The sequence below is a fragment of the Rattus norvegicus genome, chromosome 3, assembly GCF_036323735.1.
Source record: "Rattus norvegicus strain BN/NHsdMcwi chromosome 3, GRCr8, whole genome shotgun sequence".
In the NCBI taxonomy this organism is placed as follows: domain Eukaryota; kingdom Metazoa; phylum Chordata; class Mammalia; order Rodentia; family Muridae; genus Rattus; species Rattus norvegicus.
In genome coordinates, this window is record NC_086021.1 from 74096104 (window position 1) to 74118534 (window position 22431).

Below are 22431 nucleotides of genomic sequence, written 5' to 3' on the forward strand. Positions count from 1 at the left end.
GTCTAAGACTTCCTTGATTACAAAGGTATTTTTCTACATAAATATATACCATACATTTCTTCTTCTTGAAACGTTTTTAGCATGCATACTTAATGTATACAACATGTTGGTATGGGACCCATAGGGAGAGCTGAAAAGTGTCTACAGTGAAACAAATGAGTGTCTACCACCCAGTGCAGGCAAGTCACCTTTGCTTTGCCTTGTTCTTGTTTGCAGATCTGCCTGGTTAAGATCTGACTTTGCATGAGCCCCATACGTAGTGCAGGACTTGTGTATCTGCTACAAACAGCACAATACCTGTCATACTTTGTGTGTATGTGAAATGTGGGGGCATAGCCCTTATTCAGATACAGGCTTGGTTTTCTGAGTTTCACAAACTTTATAGATTCTGTCATCAGTAGCTGAAATGAACTAATGATGAAGTAATACAAAATCTTTAGAATCCTGTGACTGTGTAGCTACGAGAGGCATCTCTGACGTTTCTTAAGTTGGCTTGGGATTTCCAAAGACTTCTGTTTTAAGCTGATGACATTGTGCCCGTTCTGTCACTGATGCGGCTTTTCAGTAAGTTTCAGGTGGACGTGACTGGAAGATTCCTTTATTAATGCTGTTCAGACATCTTCAGGAAGTTTCTGGGGGACTTTAGAAAGCATCCCCCATTAGCACAAACAATCTTTGCCAGTGGTTATGTAGCATAGGACTAGCCATTGCTGAGGGCTTCTTCCTCTCCTTAAATAATATGGCAAGACTATTTCAAAAGTAAAATCATTAAAGTGGTAAAAATGTTAGAAAATAAAAAGACGAATGAAAGCGTCTAGGCAGCAGACTATTTTTAGTAACGATATTTGTGTATTGTTAAATGTTTGAGGAGTCTGTGGGCTGTGCATGTCTCTAGGAGCCAACAAAAGAGGGGTGAGTTTATACTACAGTGAAAAGGAATGATGTAGGAATCTTTGAAATAAAGTGTGGTAACAAACTAAGATAGGACCCCAATGGTGAGATTGTAAAATTTGGGGTGTGTGTGCACACGTGCATGTGAATGTGCATGCACACAGATGCTGCAGTGTGCATGTGGAGGTCAGAGGAAACGTCTGTTCTCTCCTTCCATCACGTGGGTCTTGGGGACTGTACTTGGGTAGTCAGCCTTGGCAGCAGGCCTTTACAGTTGCTCTCTCACTGATGAAAAGACTTACAGATCAAGCAAACAACAGAAACCTTATTGTGTTTTTAAATAACTGCAGGTCCTTAGAAAATTGAAAGGAAGTCTGCAGAGAGGCTTTCCGACCCTTCTTAGGAGGTTTCTGAATGATTTGTCCGAAGGAAAATCTGCTTTGGCAGAAAGAAGCTATGCCTGTGATACTGTGAGCTCTTGAACTTACCGCTGGTTCACAAGCCGGTCCTGTGTATGTGTTTTTCCTGGGACAGAAGGATGACCACTATAGACTGAGATGCCCACTGGTGTGTGGCATTCACTCCCTTTCGTGCAAATACAGCAAGGGTGTGGATATATGGAATAGTTGCCAAACATTTGTGGATCTGGTGTGAAGTCTGCATGCATTATCACCAGAATTTGCCACGTCTGTTTTATCTCTCTACTTTATGAATGTAGTAATCAGGGATCAGACATATTTAAACAGTTTTTCAACATGTCAAGCCCAAAGCAGGTGGAGTCATTTGTGTCAGATTATATCAGGGTAGCCAGATCTAAATTTTGCCCCAGTTCTGTAACTGTAAAATCCTAGGCACACATTTAACTTTATTGAGCTATATGTTGTATTTCTGTAAAATAGGTCTGATATTTACTTCAAAGAATTTCTGGATTTTAAAAGTACTGTGAAGTGATTATTAGCACATGATAACTTCATAATGATTGGTTTACTTTATCTTGACTTTCCGGTAATTATTTTTCTTCTTTTACACACACACACACACACACACACACACACACACACACACACACACACTTTCTGACTTAGCCCCCCTCCCCAAAATGTTTGTCTAAGCTTGTACCTTCAGGTTGCTTACAAAATGCTATTCTCGTTAACTTCAAAATCTGAATAGCTCCTGAGACTCTAGCCAGGCTACATCCATTTGGGGTGAATTCTTTTTATCTATTCCAGCATGGTCTGCAATGGGATGTATGTTCTTTCTCATAATTAGATTTAGTTTTAATCGATTGTGATTGGCTTCGAAGACAATCCAAGTACTTCCCTATTCTCCATTATATTTGCTATTTTTAGTTGACCATTAATTCTGAGAATCGGCTTCCCTGTCTCTCTTCAGCAACCTGAAGGATCTGAAGTGGGGTTTGTATACCACAAATCCCTTTATTCCCAGTCACTTAGCTTGCTTCTGCACTTGTCTGGTTTCCCAAGCCTGTTTGCTTTCATTCTCTCTCTAGAGCACTCAGGTATTGGTTTTGCTTTTGTTTGGACTTTGGGAGAGATGAAAAGAGGTTGCTGTGTTTTACAGAGATTTTAAAGATGGAAGATCTGCCAGGGATTTGTTTCTCAAATTTAGAAACAACCTTTGTAGTGCTTCTCTTCCTTAAAATCTTCACCCCCCCCCCAAAAAAAAATTCCTACACTCAAATCCATTTGTGATACTTGTGTGCTGCTGATTGGTTTTGGTCAACTTAACGCAAATCTTGATGTAGGTGGGAAGAGGGAAATCTTAATTGAGAGAACTCCTCTGTAAGGTAGGCCTGCAGGTAGGCAAGCCTTTGGGGATATGCTTGGTTAATGACTGGTAAGGGAGGGACTGGCTTACTGGGGACAGTGCCATTCCTGGGGAGGTGGTCCTGGGTATATAAAAAAGCAGGCTGAAAAAGCCTTGAGGAGCAAGCCAGTAAGCAGTGTTCCTCCATGGCCTTTGCAGAAGTTCTCGTGTGTGTGTGTGGGGGTGGGGTGGGGTGGGGGAGGGAGGGAGGGAGGGAGGGAGGGAGAGAGAGAGAGAGAGAGAGAGAGAGAGAGAGAGAGAGAGAGAGAGAGATTGATTTATACAGTTGTATCACTATGTAGACGGTTGCACATTTACCAGCACAGGCTCCCAAGTGTCTCTAAAATGGTAGGGAATGCTGCTGTCGATTATGACTAACCATTTCTGCCCATGCAGAATAATTCTGCCCACCGAGAATAATTAAATATTTTAAGCAATATTTAGAACAATGTCATATACCCTGTACATCTCTTAAACAACTCCCCTTTCTAGATCGTAAATGCCTTCGAATGCAGAGATCATTTAGTGCTTTATGTATAGGTTTCATGCTTTCCCCTCAGTACTGTTCTGAGATGATTACTTCATGCTTGAAATAGAAATACACGTTGTTCAAATGCACTGAAAAACAATTTCTCTGCTTTTTAGCCGAGTCCAGTATTTTTCAAAGCTTACATCCTTATTATGTTTACTTTCAACTGTAGTATGTGAGTGTATTTTATAGATGTTTGATCTTTTGAAGGTGGTGTTTCAGCCTTTGATAAAAATGTAATTAGGTGTGTACTTCCTGGTAGAGGTAGTCATCAAAGCTTTCAAGCATGTATTTCTTTGCACTCTGATATTTGCAGGTGTGCTAGTCTATTACATACCTGTGTATTACCCTTCCCCCTCCTTTTTTTTCTACTCTCTTCCCTCTCCACTTCCTTCTTCTTCTATTTCACCCACCATTGTGAAAGTCTTTTGTGCACGTTTCTTGGGTCTATCATTAGAAACAACATTTTTTCTCTAATAGCCTGTGACAAAAAGTAATAAAATTGTAATAGCTGTGGCATGGGCTTTATTTGGAATTTAATATGTTCTCAGAAAAAAAGAGAAAGAAAGAAAAAAAAAACCACCACAGATGATTCACGAATCCTCCAGAGAATAAACACAAATGAAATTTCTTTATCATCCTATCACCAGGAATACCTGTGAGAAGTGGAGTTGACTTGTGCTTCCCCCTCCCATTCAGGATTTGGGATTAATTTTTCCTGCCTATTTTATGTAACTGTCTGTTTTACAATTTAAATATTTGCCTCTCTGTACTGGTGAAATTGTTGAGAAAAAAAAATGCTTAGGGATTGGGTGAGCCTACCCAAGTACTCTTTGGGTTGACATCAATGGGACATCATAGGGACAATAGAGTAGCCAGCAAGTGGGAAACTTGGTTAGGAAGAACAAGTTCTGTGCTCCACTGTGGTGACCGAGAAGACCCAGAATTACTAGGAAGATGCAAAGGTGTTACTACTGTGTCTCAGCAAGTGACATACTGGAAGGAACTGCGAATTCGAAGCCCTGAAGAGCAGTCCAGTTTCTCAAAGGCTTATCGATTAGGAAATGGTGGCAATCTCTCTTTTTACTTTGTCCTGAGAGACCCTAGTGTAACCAGCATGATACTTCACTTTCTGTGCGTGACTCTCCTGGATCAGGTTTGCAACATGTAGTGATCTTGTTCTCCAGACTGGGTGAATTTCTTTACTTGTACCCGAAATAGGCTCTTGTTCAACATTATGTCATATTGCTCTGCCTTGCCTGCTGTTCTTTAATCTTGTGGACTTAAAGAAGCCTCATCTAAGGTTCACTACTGATTTGTTTTATGTATTTATTGGTTATCACTCTTGGCATCGGTTTAATTTTCTTAGTAATACTCTCGTATGATATTAAATTAGTGACAGACTACAGTCACCACTGAAATACTGTGGAAGCTTATTTTGTGAATAGTTATTTGAAAACATCTGGAAGGTGTAAATACTTTTCCTCTTGTACAGTTTTACTAGAATCGTCACTGTCCCTCCAGGGCCCTGTGCGCTCCACATCCCTCTCAGAGATTTGTTCAAACATCAGGCATGGGAACTCAGGCCCATCCTTCCCATTGTTGGCTTAGGCATTCACTAAGGATGAAAACAGTCTGGCTCATTCTTTTCGACCCTTCGGCTCTCAGCTCATCTGGATTGCCATGCCATCTATCATTCTTCGTTGCTTCCCATGAGAGAGAAGCTGTGTGCGGAGCTGACCCACAGAGCAGAAATTATGAACCTGAAGGATTGGGGTTCAGTACTACACACGTTGATTATGGAAACAAAATGGCTGTGTTTATTATCAGAGTGATCAAACACACACACTCTCCATGAGGACTCGGCTGTTTAGTGAGCACATTGGTACAAAAACATGATTGTATGTGTTCAGAAGACAACTGTAAATTATGACAGATTATTTATATATCTTGCTTGTACAATTCCATTTCCACTCGGTATTTACTTCTTTTTCTTTCTTATGGTTTAGGGAATCATACTTGATCTGTGAAGTTTCAGTAGAACTACAGAGTACCATTAGTGTTTAAATGTTCTGTTCTGCTTTTGTTTTTGTTGTTGTTGTTGTTTATTTTGTTCTGAGACAGTCTCTCTCTGTATAATCCTAGCTGTCCTGGAACTCTGTATGTAGCCTTGTACTTCAGAGATCTGCCTGCCTTCCGAGCCCTTGGAATTAAAGGCATGCACCATCACACCCAGCCAAGGAGATTAAATGTTCTTAGGAGTTGCTCTTTTTTAAGTGACTGCTGGTGACCCCAAGTAAGGGCTGCTTCATAGTTTGCCCATGCGAATGTTGCTGTAAAACCCTACAAACATCTGATTAGAATAATGTGCTCATTTATAATCGATGCTACGAAGAGCAGTTATAAAAAGTATAAGTTCTGATTTATTTTCTTCTTTCTCTCTCTTTTTAAACCTTTAGATTCATAGCCAAACCATGTGCCGTAGCCCTCAACATCCAAGCCAATGGACCACAAATTGCCCAGCCAAATGCCATTCTGGAAAAGGTTTTCACCGCCATAACAAAGGTATGAGTGTCCTCTGGGGACTTTTCTCCACCACCACCACCACCACCACCACCACCGCAAAGCAGCCACCTCATCCTCTCTCCCCTGGGTTCTTACAGGCAACTTTGCTTCCTGTTGGATGGATACTGAGTACTTAGAACTGGGTTCTGACAGGCATCTTTGTTTCCTGTTGGATACTGAGTCTTTAGAGAGGCTGTAGTGCTATAATTGGCCCAAAGTGTAAACAGTAGATAAAGGGTGTATGTGCCCTCTTGGTTGCTGATTTTTTTACAAGCTTCTTTGTGGAAAGGTCTTGATTAGATAGAAGTTTGTCCAATCCAGGGCCTTCTTCAGTCTCAGGCGACTGGAAGCACTCAGATAAGGGCTGGGTTGGGACGACCAGGCAGAGCTTAGAGTGTGGTGTATACGCATGTGAGAAATAGGACTTGTTGGCCTGCGGTGCGTGCTATCCGTACATCACAGAGGCTATGAGAGACAAACATGAAGGATCCTATTTGAAGAAGACTCCCTGTGTGAGGAAAGGAAGGAGCTGGTTCAGCAGCATCAGAGTAGAAGAGAGAGACTCCCAGTGGAGCGTAAAGGAAGGGATAGGACGTTCAGTATCAGGGGCGTCTAAGTGTAGACTGGGCATAGGAGCACAGCGAGGAAGGGAGCAGGCGAGTGGCCGACACATACCTAAGCAGGAAGGAAGGAGGAAGAAACACCAGGAGCCCTTGAACTGAAGCAGTAAGAGGACAAAGCAGCGCAGGGCCACACAGTTTCTTCTCAGTCCCTAAGATCCCTCCTTATCTCTGCTCACCCTTGGCAGGATGAGAGAGTGTGGAACCGGAGGAATGGAACATTGTTCTCTGTGTTTCCATATCAGATGGTTCCTTCGCCCTCCTCCCGCTTTCTGGAAGCATCAATGCTGGTTTCGAGGCTGTGACTTGACGGTCTTACACAAATGGTGTTTCTTTCTGGTGTTTGTGGGGCTAGCCATTAGTACTCTTAGGCTCACAGCTTGCAGCTCTTCATGTCGGATCCCAGAAAGCTCTGTTCGTCCTGTTGCCTTCATTCCTGCCAAAGTCTACAGGCATTTTTCTCTGTCCTCTTAAAAAATGATACTTTTGCTAAAAAAAAAAAAAAAAAAAAAAAGAAAATATGAGGAAAGATTAGGTATCTTTTTAAAAAAAAATCTCTGTAAGGAGTAGGAAAAGAATGAATGGAATTTTAGGAAAAGCTCTTTTGTGTAGTTTTAAGGGGTAACATTGCATGGCCAAGTTCGGCCTCGTGGGACACATACCCTATGGTCTTAGAGGAAGTAAATATTTAGAAAAGAACCCCACATTTTCATGAAGTTTACCTTCCTAAAGTGGAATGTCACTCCTGTTAGTTTCTTTAGTTTTTCTTACAACATTGAAGATCAAATCCAGGCCATTACAAATGCTGGAGAAGAGCCACATGCCCAGCCCTGCCGAGCCATGTTTTGTTTGTTCTGTAGTGTCTGTAGGCAGGGGAATATTGATGGAACAAGTGCAGAGCCCCAAAACTGCCTGGGGAGACTGTGTGACTAAGTACAATAGAGCTTGCTGACTGTCAGACTCCCCTTTCCTCCAGCTGCTGTTGGACACGCTCTGCCTCGGCACCGGGGGCAAACTTCAGACAGGCCTCTCTCCTATCGACAGGATCATCACCCCAGCACAAGATGGATAGATGGCTTCCAAAGTCATCACAGCCTCTGCTACAAGATTGCAAGTAGGCAAGAGTCTCACCTTAGCTGAGTCACCCGTGAAGCCGAGAGGTAGCAGCCCAGCCCTATACCAAGAAACCTCAGAGAGAAACAGAGCCTATCTCACATCTCTCCGCTCCTCCCTCTGTTCCCATGCCCCTGCTGCGGATCCAAAGGCAGTAGTTCTAAGTAGGTAGGGGACAGAGGAAAAGGGGTAGGTGGATCCTAGGGGACAGGAGATGGAAAGGGGACAATAACTGCCTATATGGGATCTCCATATGGGCCCAGTCTCTTGACATGTTTGCTTATAGTTGTTGCTCCATTAGATTTCACTTGAAAGAACACGTTACATTGTAAAAAAAATGGCATAGACTTTGAAAATATAATCCGGAGAGCATTAAGCTCCCTTTGGAATGTGGCCCCTGATTTGTGAGACTGTACTGCCCTCTGTGTCATTTTCTTTGCCCAGGTCACTGTTACTCTGACATCAGCAGATGGGTATAAGTCATGACATTCTTTATCAGTTTCTTCTCTTATTATAACACCTGTCTTTTCTCTTTCTCTCCTTCCTCTGCTCTACATGTAAATCTGTCACCTTTAAAGTACTGTAAAGAACCTACCTTCCACCCTGCAGGGAAATCTATCACATCCTAAACACTATAGAGAACTTACCACCATTAGGCAATAATTAGGACCCTTGGTTTTTGCCCGAGACAGACCTGAGTCTCTAAGCTGAAACAGTACCTATTCCTTACTAAAGTTTGGCCTTCAGAAAAGTTTTTAACCTTTGGAGGAGGCCTTAGAAGTCTCTGAATAATAAACTTGCAGGCTTTCAGGAGGATTGAATAAAACAACAATGGCACAGCATGTGTACATACACACACACACACACACACACACACACACACACACACACACCATTTAGTAAATGATACAGCATCTATTTCAGCCTGTGTTTCTACACTTTCATTGCACCTTTCTTCTGAGGAACATGCATGCTGCTACATTGTATCTTGAGAGCTTGTGATTCCGCAGTTTGGGAATGGAGCCAAAAGACCTACAGTTATTGATAGCTTAGTCCATTTAAATACACCAAGTGATTGTTTCTCCCAAATGATTATTTTTGAGTGCCTGGCTTTTAACTGGGTTTATCCCATTATCTAATTATATTTTTAATTTGGGGGGATTTTTTTTTGTCATAGCTATGAAACTGACTACTACACTTTCCTATTCAAATTGGTTTTAAAGTTATGAGGGTAAAATATGTAGCAGTTATGAAGCAACATTTCATGGTGTTGAATTACTTTTTCTTGGGGAGACACAAAAAAAAAAAAGTCTATTGACCTCAGGTGGATGTGCACCAATGTCCAACAGAAGTACTATTTCAGCGAAGTTCAACATAGTGTGAGCAACGATTTTATTGAACTTCCTGCAGAGAGCACAGGAGAGGAGTTTCTCACAAGAGTCTGTGTGATACAGTAGTATCTGCAATTACCACCTTGTTCCACAGACCATGGTGACAGCCATATGCAAACTGCATAATAGAGTCCTAATTTTGGTTAATCCTTTACTTCCTGTGTACTCTAGTACCTCCCAAGATCACCTGGAAAATGGAAAGGGAATGATGGCTACGTCAAGTGAGGGGCTACTGATCCCCCTTTTCTCTAGTCACAAATTGGAGGCAGTGGCTAGAAAAGTGTCTCAGTGGTTGAGTGCTTGCTGCCCATCCACAGGACCAGAGTTTAGTTCCCAGCACCCATCCCAACACCTGTAACTCCAGGTCTAGGAATCTAACATCCTTCTGTTCTATGTGGGCATCTGCAGGCACTTGCTCACGTACATGCAAACATATGTGTGAGTTCTCTCTCTCTCTCTCTCTCTCTCTCTCTCTCTCTCTCTCTCTCTCTCTCTCCCCTCCCCCTCTCACACACAGATAATAAATTAATTCTTGTATAAAAATTGTAGACAGATTCTCTAAAATCTGTCCTCATTTTTTTTCTATCTTAAGGAGATTGTTGTCATATATTTTAGCTAACCAGAAGATTATACAAGATTACTGGGGAAGTTTGTGAGTTTTGAATATATTTAAACTGTAAAACTAAGAGATGAAGAAATGTGAGGGATGGTGTCAGAACAGAATGTTGAAGTTGTGTGTTCTGGAAGTTTTAAAAAGGATCAAACTTGAGGAGAAGATAGGAAGTCACTGGCTGCAGAGCTGCTTAGTGGTTGGGAGGCAGCTGATCAGCTAACGCTGGCTAGTCAGAGGGCAGGAGAAGCACATTTAATAGCACAAAAGCAAACTCCAAGAAAGGTTCTATTGTTGACAAGTGTTGGGCGGGGCAGGCAAGGAGGGGGGGGGACAGTGATAATTTTACTTATTGCTCATGTGGGGTTGAGCTAGTGAGTAGATAAAAGTCATTTAAATTAAAAGGAGGAGGCAAAATTTCTATTCAAATATTCATTCATTCAGAAAGCCTTGATAAGTCTTATTATAGTAAGTGCACCAGTGAAAAGGATAGTAAAGGTTTTCTGTGTTTACGGAGCTTGTGTTCTAGTAGTAGGCTAATATGTCATTGTACACCTTTAGAATTATGACAATGGGGTGAAAACTACCACACAACAGCAACAAAATTGCAGTGCAAAATTACTGGAAATAGTGTTTTTTTAAAAAATATACAAATGATAAAACAGTTAAAAGATTATAAGAAAGGATGATTTTTTTTTTAAATAATAAAACCCAAGAAGAATATCATTGCTCGAAATGAGGCAACCATTTAAATACTCTTGGAGGGCATTGAGACAAGTTGAATGAAGATGTTAATTAACCTTACATTGATTGAGGAATTGGTATGATCTTATCACAGATACCAAAATGTTTATTTGGACTTGCCTCAATTTTAGGTATAAACAACCTAATTCTTGTCATCTGAGTTCTTGTCACATAGAAATATAAATACGTGTAAGTAAAGCTTAGCACAGACATGGATGACAGGCCAGGGTGAGGTCTCAGGGTGAGGACTCAGAGATGAACTGTAGTGTGGGGACATAGGGTAACAGTTTACAATGTTAGAGTGCTGCTGCCCACAGAATACCAGGAAGCATTCAAAATACACCCAGAATTTGAATCTGTCAAAACCCCAAAAGTATTAAAGGGTACTTATAACCATAATTTGTAGGGAAATTACAGAAAAGTTTAAATTCAAATGTATGTATATACATACATACTGTGTAGCAAATAGATGTATAGTGTTTTGTTTTTGTTTATTTATTAAGTAAAGAGAACTGTAAGCCAATTTTAAAACAAGTGCTTTACTCCCCCCCCCCCCCAAAAAAAACCCCTCCGCTTTATAATAGAGAAGAATGTTTAATCACTCTGAAAAAAGATCACGTGCTGGAGAAGTGGCTCAGTGGTTAAGAGCATTGACTACTCTCCCAGAGGTCCTGAGTTCAATTCCCAGCAACCATATGGTGGCTCACAACCATTTGTAATGAGATCTGATGCCCTCCTCTGGTGTGTCTGAAGACAGGGACAGTGTACTCATGTACATAAAATTAATTAATTAAAAAAATCATACAAATATGTTAATAAGTCACAGGGGGATAAAGCTAGGCAGTAGACCTGAGTTTCCTCTTCACCTGAAAACGAAATCTGAATGGTTTTACACACATGAACAAGATGTTTCTCTCACAACAAAGGGAAAGTCAAAACTACACTGAGAATCTACTTTTTGTGTATCAGATTGGAAAAGATGAAGATATTCTATTGTGTTGATGAGACTCCTGGACATGGCCCTTCTCTCTTTTGAGGTATACATTTAATAAAGTTAGTAAAATTTCAATATTAAAAGGTACAAAAGCACCTACCCCTTGGATCTACAATTTCCAGTCCAAGGAATGAGGCCTACCGTTTACTAGGACGCGTAGAACTTACTGCTGGAGCATTGTTAGAAGTTTGCATGCTACCAGAGTGTCTATTAGCAGAACAGACTAGAAAGTTGGAGTTTAGTTTTACACCTCACAGCAGAAGAGAGATGGTGTGTTGTGAGCCAATTGGGAACCCATCCAAGACAAATTATAAAGGGGGAAGCCCCAAGTCCAGAGCAAAGTCCACAGTTTACAGTAATTTGTGTGACTGGGGGAAGGTAAAAGAGTGTGTATTCAATTGTGTTTGTGTAAAAAAACCCCGGCAACAAAAAAAAAATGATTTAATGGCCATGGTTTCCTGTGAAAGGAAGTAAGAGGGCTGAGGTAACAGGGTCAGTGTTGGACACTGAAGCTTTAGCTTCACCATTTTTTATTTCTGAATCTTAGCGTTTTTTCCCCCACTACTTGAAAACTCAGAAGTAAAAAAGATTTTTCTCTTGTCCCCAAGGTCCCGCCTCCTTCCCGAGGTTTGCTGATTGTTTTCTGTTTTCATTTTGTTTTTCCCTTGCTTATGGTCGCTGCTGGAGACAGTGTCATTTTTTCTCAGCAGTGTAGCCATTGGAGGGGCTGGTTATGGTCAAGGGGTTGGAAAGTAAGGAAGACAGTTGGGTAGTAGGGTGATATAATTATATATATTGTATGAGGCTGTCAAAAATATTCATTTTAACAGAATGGTAGTATAACCCATATATATATTAATATATATAATATAATATATATTAATTATTATAGGCAGTGACTCCCCTTGCCTCTCTCATATTTTCAACTAAGAAAGACATAAAAGGAGATTTATATTCTCTTGTTATTACTGAAAGGAACTCAGACACATGCCCAGCTGAATGCCGGCAACTGCATTTATAGACACAGGAGGAGAACGCTTTGTAACCGGATGTCATTCGCTCTGCTTTCAGAGTATGTGTATCTCATTTAGTTCAGGCCACCATGGCAGACTGATTGCCTTAGCAAGTGACTTAAGCAACAGACATTTATTTACCTTTCTCACTTCTGATGTCGGGAAGTGTGCAATCTGGGTGCCGAGAGTGTACATTTCTTGGGTTTTTGGAGGGTTAGGAGAGAGCAACGGAAGGGATGGGGGAGAAGGTTGGGCGACAGAAGGCAGTGGAGGAAGGAACAGCAGCCAGATCTCAGGAGGAGAGCTCTGTCTTTGTGACCTGGTCTCTCCCCTAAGGCTGCAGGCCTCACTCGGTGAAAGGTGAGCCGAACGAGATGTCCCTGGAGTTGCTGAGATGCTCTTCTGTCCGCTTTTCCGTCTCGTGTGCACATCCTATCACAGCCTGGTCAGTGGGTCTTCTCCCTCCTTTCTGTTCTTTTCCTCTGATCATGAGCTAACAGCAAGGAAGAGAGTGGAGCTGTCTTGGCCGTTTTGTTGTACAGTAGTGGGTTCCTCTCCTGTGACTGTCAGCAAGAGCTTCTTCAACATGTGGAAGAGGTGGGCGGGAGAGAAAGAAAACAGATGACAGCCCTCAGTTTAACATGTATTTCCAGTCTTTGCCACAGTCCCCTGTATGTTGGTAAACTGGTTCCCTTTGTTTATACTGATGAAGAGACCAAGGCTCTTGAGGGGCTAAGTGGGCGAGGAGCTGGGTCTGTGCCTATTACCAAGACCATCTTGTCTTTTTCACCACACAAGTTCCAGTAGGTGATATGTAGTGTTGGGAAGACTCGATGTGTGCTGAGGTGAAAGGGGATGACAAGGAGAGGAGAGGAGTATGTGGAAAATGGAAGGAAGAGGAAAGAGGTGTGTGTGGTACTAGAAGTGACACCTTAGCTGGTACATTGTGGGATTTTCTGTGTGTAGGTTTTTTTTTTTGTCTTTTCTACATTATCTGTTCATAAAATATGTTAATATACCTTTCTCCGTACAAAGGTGAACCATTTGATTGATGTCTCTGTAAATTCTGCCCTTGAAGGCTGATGGAGCTGACTTAGCCAGCGGACTGGTTCACCCTTTCTTGGTTGCTGGTTGCTTCATAAGAAATATTTGCTGATAAGAAAAGAATACAAGCACTGGGGCAGGATTTTTATTTCTCTGTCTTGTTTCCTAAGGAATAATCTAGTAGTTACCTTTGTTCAAGCCTTCAGTGGATAGACTGGATTTCTCTCAGTCACAAATACTGAAATGCCAGCAGAAGAAAATAGAGAGAAAAATCCAACCATATGCAGGATCAGCCCTGTATGTGATGTAAGTAAAGATGGGTGAAAATGGCTTCTCTGGTGCCTCGTTTCACAGCATCCTGATGAGAAGAGATTGGAAGGGCTCTCCAAGCAGCTGGACTGGGATGTTCGGAGCATTCAACGCTGGTTTCGACAAAGGCGTAACCAGGAGAAACCCAGCACTCTGACCAGGTTCTGCGAGAGCATGTAAGTTCATGTCTCCTCTCCTCTTCCACCCTGTGTTTTTAAAGGAAAAACCTGCCTTGTTCTTTATGCTAACCCAGACGTGGAAAACAACAGATGTTGGCAGACTCCAGCCCCCTTATGAAGCATGGCATCTGGTGGGAAAATGGATCGGGAAAATCTGAGGAACAGTAGTTTGTAAGGGTTTGAGATTTTCATTGTGGTTCCAATAAATAAACTTAACCTCCTAATGTAACTTCAAGGAAATAGATTCAAAGGCGTGTCGTGGTGTGTTCAGCCAGTCATTTTGAAGTACAGCATTTAGAGGCACAAAATGCTTCCACGTTTTGAATTGAATCGACAGAATTTTATCAAGGCTTATTTCCCACTAATAAAAACTAAGATTTTTAGGATGTTAATCAAGGAGTAATAACCAAGTCCTGTACTCCTAGAGATTTAAGAAATAGCTATATTCTATTTCTGTATGCATCTTAATGAAACATTGCTTGACAGTAAGGGATATAATGAAAGTCTCTTCTGTTTGCAAAATTTGAATTTCATGGCTTATAGACTGTGTGCTAATAAAGCTGTTAAAAATACTACAAGACAATGGCAGGCAGAGGGCTCTGTGGGTAATCTGAGTTGAGACCCCGGGTACTCATGTAAAAGCTGAGATGGCAGTGAACATCTGTAATAATAGCACAGGGGAGGCAGATCCTGGAGCTTGGTGGCCAAGTCTACTCTAGATAAATGGATGAGTTCCAGGGTCTTCCAACAGAAAGATGATGGAGGATGTCACTCTGGCCAGATATCTACTTCTGGCCGCCACATGCAGGCACCCGCCACATGCAGGAACAAGTGCACAACCTATATAAATACTTTCTCTGTCTGTCTCTCTCTCTCTCTCTCCCTCCCTCCCTCCCTTCCTACTCCTTTCTCTCTCTCTCTCTCTCTCTCTCTCTCTCTCTCTCTCTCTCTGTCTCTGTCTCTGTCTCTGTCTCTCCCTCCCTCCCTTCCTACTCCTCTCTCTCTCTCTCTCTCTCCCTCCCTCCCTCCCTCCCTCCCTTCCTACTCCTCTCTCTCTCTCCCCCTCCCTCCCTTCCGACTCCTCCCTCTCCCTCCCCCCCCTCTCACTCTCTCTCTCTCTCTCACACACACACACACACACACACACACACACACACAAGAAGATGCACCATCCCTTCAGATCGTGACACTGAATACATGTAGGAAAATCAGTTGACTATCTCAACATCGTGCACCTATCCCGCTGAGGTGAGACAGGCCCTGTGTGCTCTTCATCTGATGAACGTGGCCATTGCTGGGTACCCAGCCCTTTCTTAGGGGCCTCCAGCCGGACACCTTATTATTTCAATAGTAACGTCGCTGGAAACAGCCCTTGTTCACTGCTCTTTCTATTTTGAATTCACGTTGTGTTTGCCATTTCAGGTTTGTCTCTCAATTAGCCAAAAAAATGAAAGTATTTTGACGTGGCACGATGAACACTGAGGGATGAATGAGATGCAGAATCACACCATAAGTTCCTGCAGCTGGGTAGATGTGAAGAGAATAAATGGGAGCGTCAGGAGGACATTTATAAAACCTCGGGGGAGGGGACAGCTAAATAGACACGGTCTGTGAAACGCTTCTCATTCATAAGCTCAGTACCAGTTCCTGTCGGGAGTTACGCATCCAGGGCTCCAGTCGTCAGCTGGAATGGTTTCCTGACGTGGTCTCGCCCCATCTCCCAGTTCCCTGAGCTCTGTCACTGAACCACAAGTCTAAGCAAAAGTCAGATTGGATGGTAGCCTCTCCTCTTAAGTCCTGTGCTCTCTCTTCCTGGTCCAACACAGTGCAGCCTCACCTATGACTGATCTTACAATAATCTTCTTCTTAAACACAGATGTGTACAGTCGCCAGTCACCCAGGGATCTTGTTAAGCTACAGAGTCTGATTCCCTGCGTGTGGATAGGCAGCTGAGATTCTGCTGCTTTAACGGGCTCACGGTGGCCCTTGATGCTGCTGGCCCATGCACTACATTTTAAGTAGTGATTCATTGCCTGTGTCCTTCCTTAAATTCACTGAGTCTTTACCTGTGTACCCAGAGAGTTGTCATGTTGCCTTTACTTAGAAATATTTCTAAATGAGGGCTAGGGTTGTGGCAGTGTGCAGGTGTAATGGAGAAGGGGAAGTGTGGTAGGAAGCTCATTGCACCTGCATCAAACAGCTAAGACCTGAGTGTGTATGCATAGGTCCAGAATAAATATTAGTCAGGTATGTATGTTAAGTGTTAAGTGAGTGCTGTGGACAGTCAGGAACTAAAGATCCTAACAGAATGATCAACTCTTGGAGGCATGTAGGCCTTTCTGGGGTGACCACAGGGTCCATGTGTATGACCCAGTGGTGATGCGCTCTTACTGGACACTACTCTTGACTTCTAGGTTGGCAGTAGTTCTCTATTTCCAGGGACTGTTCCCATGTTTACTCTGAGTTCCTCCTGTGGATTCCAATGCATTTCTTCTCCAGATTAGTCTCCAGCTTCTTTCTTCCCTTCCCTTAGTCTCTGTAGAAACCATTTCTGCTCAAAAACTGTTTCCTAAGCCATATGTGTCCAGTGCAGATATTTCTACCAAGGATGCATTCCTCTCCCTGCAGCATCTTGTGTTGCTGCCATAACTCCCAAAACACCATTCTAAAATAGTCTGTCCCCACAGCTGTCACTCTAAAACTTTGATGTTTTTTCTACAACTGAAACTTGAGTTCTAGGCTTCTTATCTTGATAGCCAGAGGCTGGCCTGTAGGTCAGCTGAAGCAACCTCCTTCTTCCATAGGGTTGGGCTTTTACTGCCATGCCTTTTTCACGTGTCATATGCAATACTCTTATCCTAGAATGCACAATGCTTCTGGTTGCACTCTGTCTGTCCCCTACCAATTCCTCAAATCCTAGGCACAGACCAAAGTATGGCCTGACTTATGGGTTTGGACTGAGCATGACTTCTTTCAAATTCTCAAAGCACTTAGTGCAACTGTTGATGTTTGAAATGGAATCTCCTCCTGCTTTGTGTGATACCTTAACTATTCTTAATCTCTTCCTTGTATCATAACTAACTGCCAAGGAGTACAGGACCATACACACATTCTTCCCAGTCTTTCCCATAACACAAAGACTCCACCAGATATTCGTGAACTGATCATGGTTTAAAATGGCATCGTCCTGGAAGGAGTCACTGATCTCAGTTACCACAATGGCCCCACAACCAAAGAATGCTTTTTACATTCAAGCCTAGAGTAAATACTTTTTTGGATAGTTTTCTGATTCTGAAAAACTGTATGTAAATTTCAGAGACAAACTCTTAAGGGCTGGGTGTATAATATAAGCCTATATAGATCTAGTTAGTCAGGAAGCTGGTGTGAGAGCATTCACGTAGCCTGGGCACTATAGTGAGATCCCCATCTCAAACAAAACAAAACAAAACAAAAATTCAAAGGAAATAGTGATACATTGGGGAACATAGAATACGATGAGGGATAAAATAGAATTACATTAGTCATGTGTGCACATCATTATTTTTAACCTGTTTAAAAAAAAAAAACTGATCCAGAGGAATAGTTGTCAACCAGGGAAGGTCTGTTTGGTTTTTTTGTTCTGTTGGTTTTTGTTGTTGTTGTCAATTCAACACAACGTAGAGTCACCCGGAAGATGGAATTTCAAGGAATTGCTTCAATCAGACTGACCTGTTGGCATGTCAGTAGGACGTTTTAATTGTTAATGGTTGATTGTGGAAGGGTCCAGCCCACTGAGGGCAGCACCATTCTTGGACAGGTAGTCCTGAGTTATGTACAAAAGCAGGTGGAAACATCCATGGAGACCAAACCCTTAAGCAGCATTCCTTCATGGTCTCTGGGCTGCATTGTTTTATGTCAGCTTGACACCATGTAGAGTCATCCGAGAGGAGGGAATCTCAATTGAGAAAATTCCTCCATAATATCTGACTCTAGGCAAACCTGTAGCACTTTTTAAAAATTAGTGATTGATAGGGAGGGCTTAGCCCATTGTGGGTGTTGCCATCCCTGGGCTGGTGGCCCTAGGTTTTATAAGTAAGCAGGCTGAGCAAGCCGTGACAAGCAAGCCAGTAAGCAGCAGTCCTCCATAGCCTCTGCCTCAGCTGCTGTCTCTAGATTGCTGCCCTATATGGGGTCCTGTCTTGATTTCCTTTGATGATATGGAATTTAAGCCAAATAAAGCCTTTCCTCCCCCATGGTATGTCATCACAGCAATAGCAGCCCTGACTAAGGCAATCTCTGATTTAGGTCCTGCCTCCAAGTTCTTGTCTTGACTGACTCTAGTGTTGAATTGTGATTGGGAAGGGTAAGCAATATAAACTCTTTCCTGTGCAAGTTGCTTTGGTCAGATTATTATCTTAGTAACAGAAAGCAAATTAAAACAGATTGGTATCATAAATGTGGGAATTGTAGTAATAGACTTGACTGTTCTTGGGAAGAAGCTATTTTGTGTAACCTTGGAAGATAATGCTGAGAGATATGCAAATCATAACAATCTTGTTAAGTTAATAGGGAACTTTGATAATCTATTCTTCAAGGACTCTATTGTGCTGCCCATGTGCTATGTTTAAAGAATTAAGAATCTGGTTGTGTTCAGCTAGGGCTAAAGAATCAACCAACTATGATTTACAAGAGCCCGACACCACTGAAAGTGAAACCTTTACCTTTGCTGGTTAGCAGGTATTGAAAAATCATCTATGATTAGTTAGAGATTAACATCACTGAGGTGAAATCTAGGAAGTATTTCCTCAGAACCATCACACAGAAGCTGTGGTCTAGTGGGGAGCCAAGGCTGCATCTCAAGTTGGTATTGGAACTTGGTAATGCATAAGAGTCTCCCACATGATACTGGTTTTGAAGGAATGAAGGAGTCAGAGGGAGTAGCTGAGGCTTGGCACCATCCAGGGTTGGAATCCCTGTGGGGAGGCCAAGAGGCCATTGGTGAATGTACAGCCTCAGTTGCAGTGGAGACCCAGGAATTGGACGGCTAAAGCTTGGTATCCTAAGAAGCCAGGAGATCATAGATGAAGGTATAGCCTCGACTGGAGTTGGGAGTATCATTTTGGAGTTTCTGGAATGATGATATAATTGCTAAGGATAACAGCAGTGTAGAATGAGTCAGCCTGAGCCTACAAGACAAGCCATGTATGCTGCAAATTGCAAATCTAGAGAAATGGAGAGCCAAGCCAGTGAGACCCCCAGAGGATCTTGAGTGAATCCTAAACATCTGATCTTTTTGCACTTTTGACTTTGGTTGTTCTTACAATCAAATTGTAATTGTGCCCTCTCTCTTCCCTTTTAGAACTAGAAAGTATATAACTTATTTTTGTAGGAGCCCATAATTAAGAGACTGGATACTTTTAATTAAGATAACTTGAACTTTTAAAGTGTTGAAAAAATTAGACTATGGAATTTAAAAAGCTGGATCGTGTTTTACATTGTAATATTAACATGCGTTATTAGGGACAAACGACAAAGGAAAGGTTATGGGTTTGTGTGCTGAGTTGACCAGGAGCCAGTCATGCTAGTTAGTTTTTTCAACATGGCAGAAACTAGAGTCACCTAGGAAGAAGGAAAATCAGTTGAAGAATTGCCTATATCAGATTCTCTTGTAGACAGGTGTGGGGTTGGTTTGGAAGGGTCCAGCCCACTAAGTTCAGTACTACTGCAGGGCAGGTGATCCTGGCTTATATAAGAAATCAGGATGAGCAGTCCATGGATGGAACCTCTATGCTCTCTACTTCCCTTGGCATCTCGAAACTCCTGCCTAGTCTTCTCTCCATGGTGGAATGGAAAGAGCAAGCCAAATAAACCCTTTTGCTCACATTGCTTTTGTTCAGTATTTTGTGTGAGCAACAGAAATATTTTATCATCATCTAGTGGACTTTCCAAATCCAGGGTGTTTGGACATGTTAATTTTAGAATGTGTGTCCTAAGTGCAAGAACATTCTCATTTATCTCCCTTCCCTAGTCTGTCTCCTGGTTAAAAAAAAAAAAAGATGATACTATTCAGAACTAAAATCACATTAGAAAGCTGGAGAACACAAATTTGCTGTGTGTGTGTGTGTGTGTGTGTGTGTGTGTGTGTGTGTAGTATGTATATGTGTGATATATATATATATATATATATATATTGCATGTATATATGTAGTTTTTCTGTTACATTACCTTTTATTTAAGGAAATATGGACTCCCTTCAGGTGCCATGAAGCATAGTTACTAGCACAGGTCAGGGAGTAAATATCCTATATACCTTTAATTTAAGCAGTATTTAATTGATTGAAAGGATGAACTTGCTATGTGATAACCTTAAAATGCAGGATGAAAAATAATCACGCATCAAAGATTAGTAGTAATAATTACTTTAACTGACTGCCCCCCTATGACTTTGAAGACCAGAACTTTAGGTTCTAGAAAATGATGGGGGATCCTCAGACTCCCATTAGGAATTCTATCTCAGAATTGATATGGCTTAAAATCACCCCAAATGCCCCTGTTTCTTAATACCATCCTGGAGTGGCAGAGCCTTGAAGTTATGACCTTGTTTTTACAAAGAAGCCCTGTGATTTTCTCAATATGTGATTCCACTGGATTTGGGAGAACTTACCAATGATAATGAGGGCTTAATCAGTTGCCTTCATGCCATCAATTTGGTCACTGTGAGTGAAATTGCTGTTTTATTTGGATAAATGAACAGTGCTGTCTTGTGACCTTAAAGAGGAAATGGAACTAATAATTGGAGTGGAGGAGCAGGAGTCGAATCGTACAGGAAACAAGAAGTCAAATCTCTTAGATTCTGTAATGTGAGACCATCTGAGTATATCCTATGGTAAATACCTCTACCACATTTTCATTACCACATATTTGTTTGCAAACACCTTAACAAAATATACGTGATCTATTTCCATATCTCCCTTAATCTGGGAAGAAGCAAATTTTACCAGAGGTAAAAAACCCAGAGTTATTTTTTCACCCTATATGCAGTGAATATCCTTTATAAAATTTACTAATGAAACTGGCATTTTCTTTTTACTTTGTTATACAGGGTCTTATGAAGCTAATGCTGGCTGTGAATAATGAATACAACTATTTTTATTTATTGTGGACAGTGCTGTTGTTGCCGCACATAAAGTTGTGCATATGTAGAGAACCCAGAGGCTGCTTTCCCAATGACGATAGGGTCTTTTCGTTGCCTGGAGCTCACTGAATAGGTTAGACAGGGTCTGCCTTTCTCTGCTTCCCTGCTGTTGGAATTATAACCATGTGCTAGCTACCATGCTCAAGCCTTTTAATACGGTTATTAGAAATCCAAACTCAGAATCTCAAGGATGTTGCCAACTGGGCTGTCTATCCAGCCCATTCTGGGCAGGTCTTTGTTTCTTTGTTCATTTGGTTGAGTTCGGTTTTCATTGTTGTTTTCTTTTTTAAGACACAGAAATAAATTATTGTGATGTATAACAATGGCATCTTTATCTTTTTTCTTGAAGTATTGGTTGTATAATTGATAATGTTTGGATACTGATCTTGAGTCTAAACAAAATCTGACCATACAATTGGAATCTTTGTTCATGAAAAGCTCAGAATTGAACTGTCTTGTTGCTTTTATGATGGTGGGAGTGAGTTTTCACAGACATGAAACAGTACTGGGTGGCTCAGTACCATCATCCAAAGCACATAAATGCCCAATATTTCTCATAACATATTTTATAGTACTTTTCAATGCTGTTATTTTAAATACTTCACAACATATAGGTTGTATTCAGGTCAGTTTTAGTTTGGGGGCAGAAGTGGGCAGACTCTGACAGACATAACTGGAATATAAACGCTTAAGAGCAGGGTGGGTTTTGTCACAACGACAACTCTGCCATTGTGGCTCAAGAGGAGATGGAGACAGTACAGATGGGAAGAGCTGGCTTCTAAGAAAATTAACTTTATTGATATTGAATTGTAAGTATATCATTTTCATATTATGAGACATTAGGTTTCTAAGCCCTTTCAGACATTAAAAACTGTAAAACCCATCTAAGCCCGTGGACCATACTGAAACAGACCATTGGCTGCACCCAGCCTGACAGTCTGTAGTTAACTCTGTTCTGCCTTAGGATTGTAAAACTATACTGGTGTTTCACTTGGCAGTCTCTAGACAGATAGTGTGGTCCCCAATGTCTGCCACTCTCCTATGTAGGAGCATCAGGACATATCTGGTAGGATGCCAGTTACCATTATTTCTGCAACATGGTGTCTTGAGGGTACATGGCTGCGTTTAGCCCAACCTAGCACCCAGGGAAGCTGTTAATGTCCTCACTGTTAACGTCTTCCCCACTCTCATGGTGGACGATCTGAAGACTGATAGGGTGGCCTATCGGTAGTATACCCTTTTACTTAGACTCTCATTTTAAGCCTGCTCCTTCTTTCTGTTCTAGACCTATGATCTGTAGTACAGCAAACTCAGGCTTTCCATTTGGATCAAGTGCCTCACATTCTCCATGCCAGCTGGCTATGCATCTCACTCACGTGTACTGGCTAATTGCAACAAGCCAAGCTTCTGTTAAAAATACTGAACAAG

General features: G+C 41.7%; 1 protein-coding gene across 3 annotated transcripts in view; it reads left to right on the top strand.

Annotated features, from left to right (window-relative positions):
* Positions 1-22431, top strand: part of Cers6 (ceramide synthase 6) — a 249025-nt gene that overhangs the window by 57584 nt on the left and 169010 nt on the right. For all 3 annotated transcript variants that reach the window (XM_039106361.2, NM_001399362.1, NM_001399363.1), the window contains exons 2-3: positions 5707-5812; positions 13696-13826. In XM_039106361.2, the coding sequence (XP_038962289.1) occupies positions 5707-5812; positions 13696-13826 (237 nt within the window). The remainder of the gene's footprint in view (positions 1-5706; positions 5813-13695; positions 13827-22431) is intronic.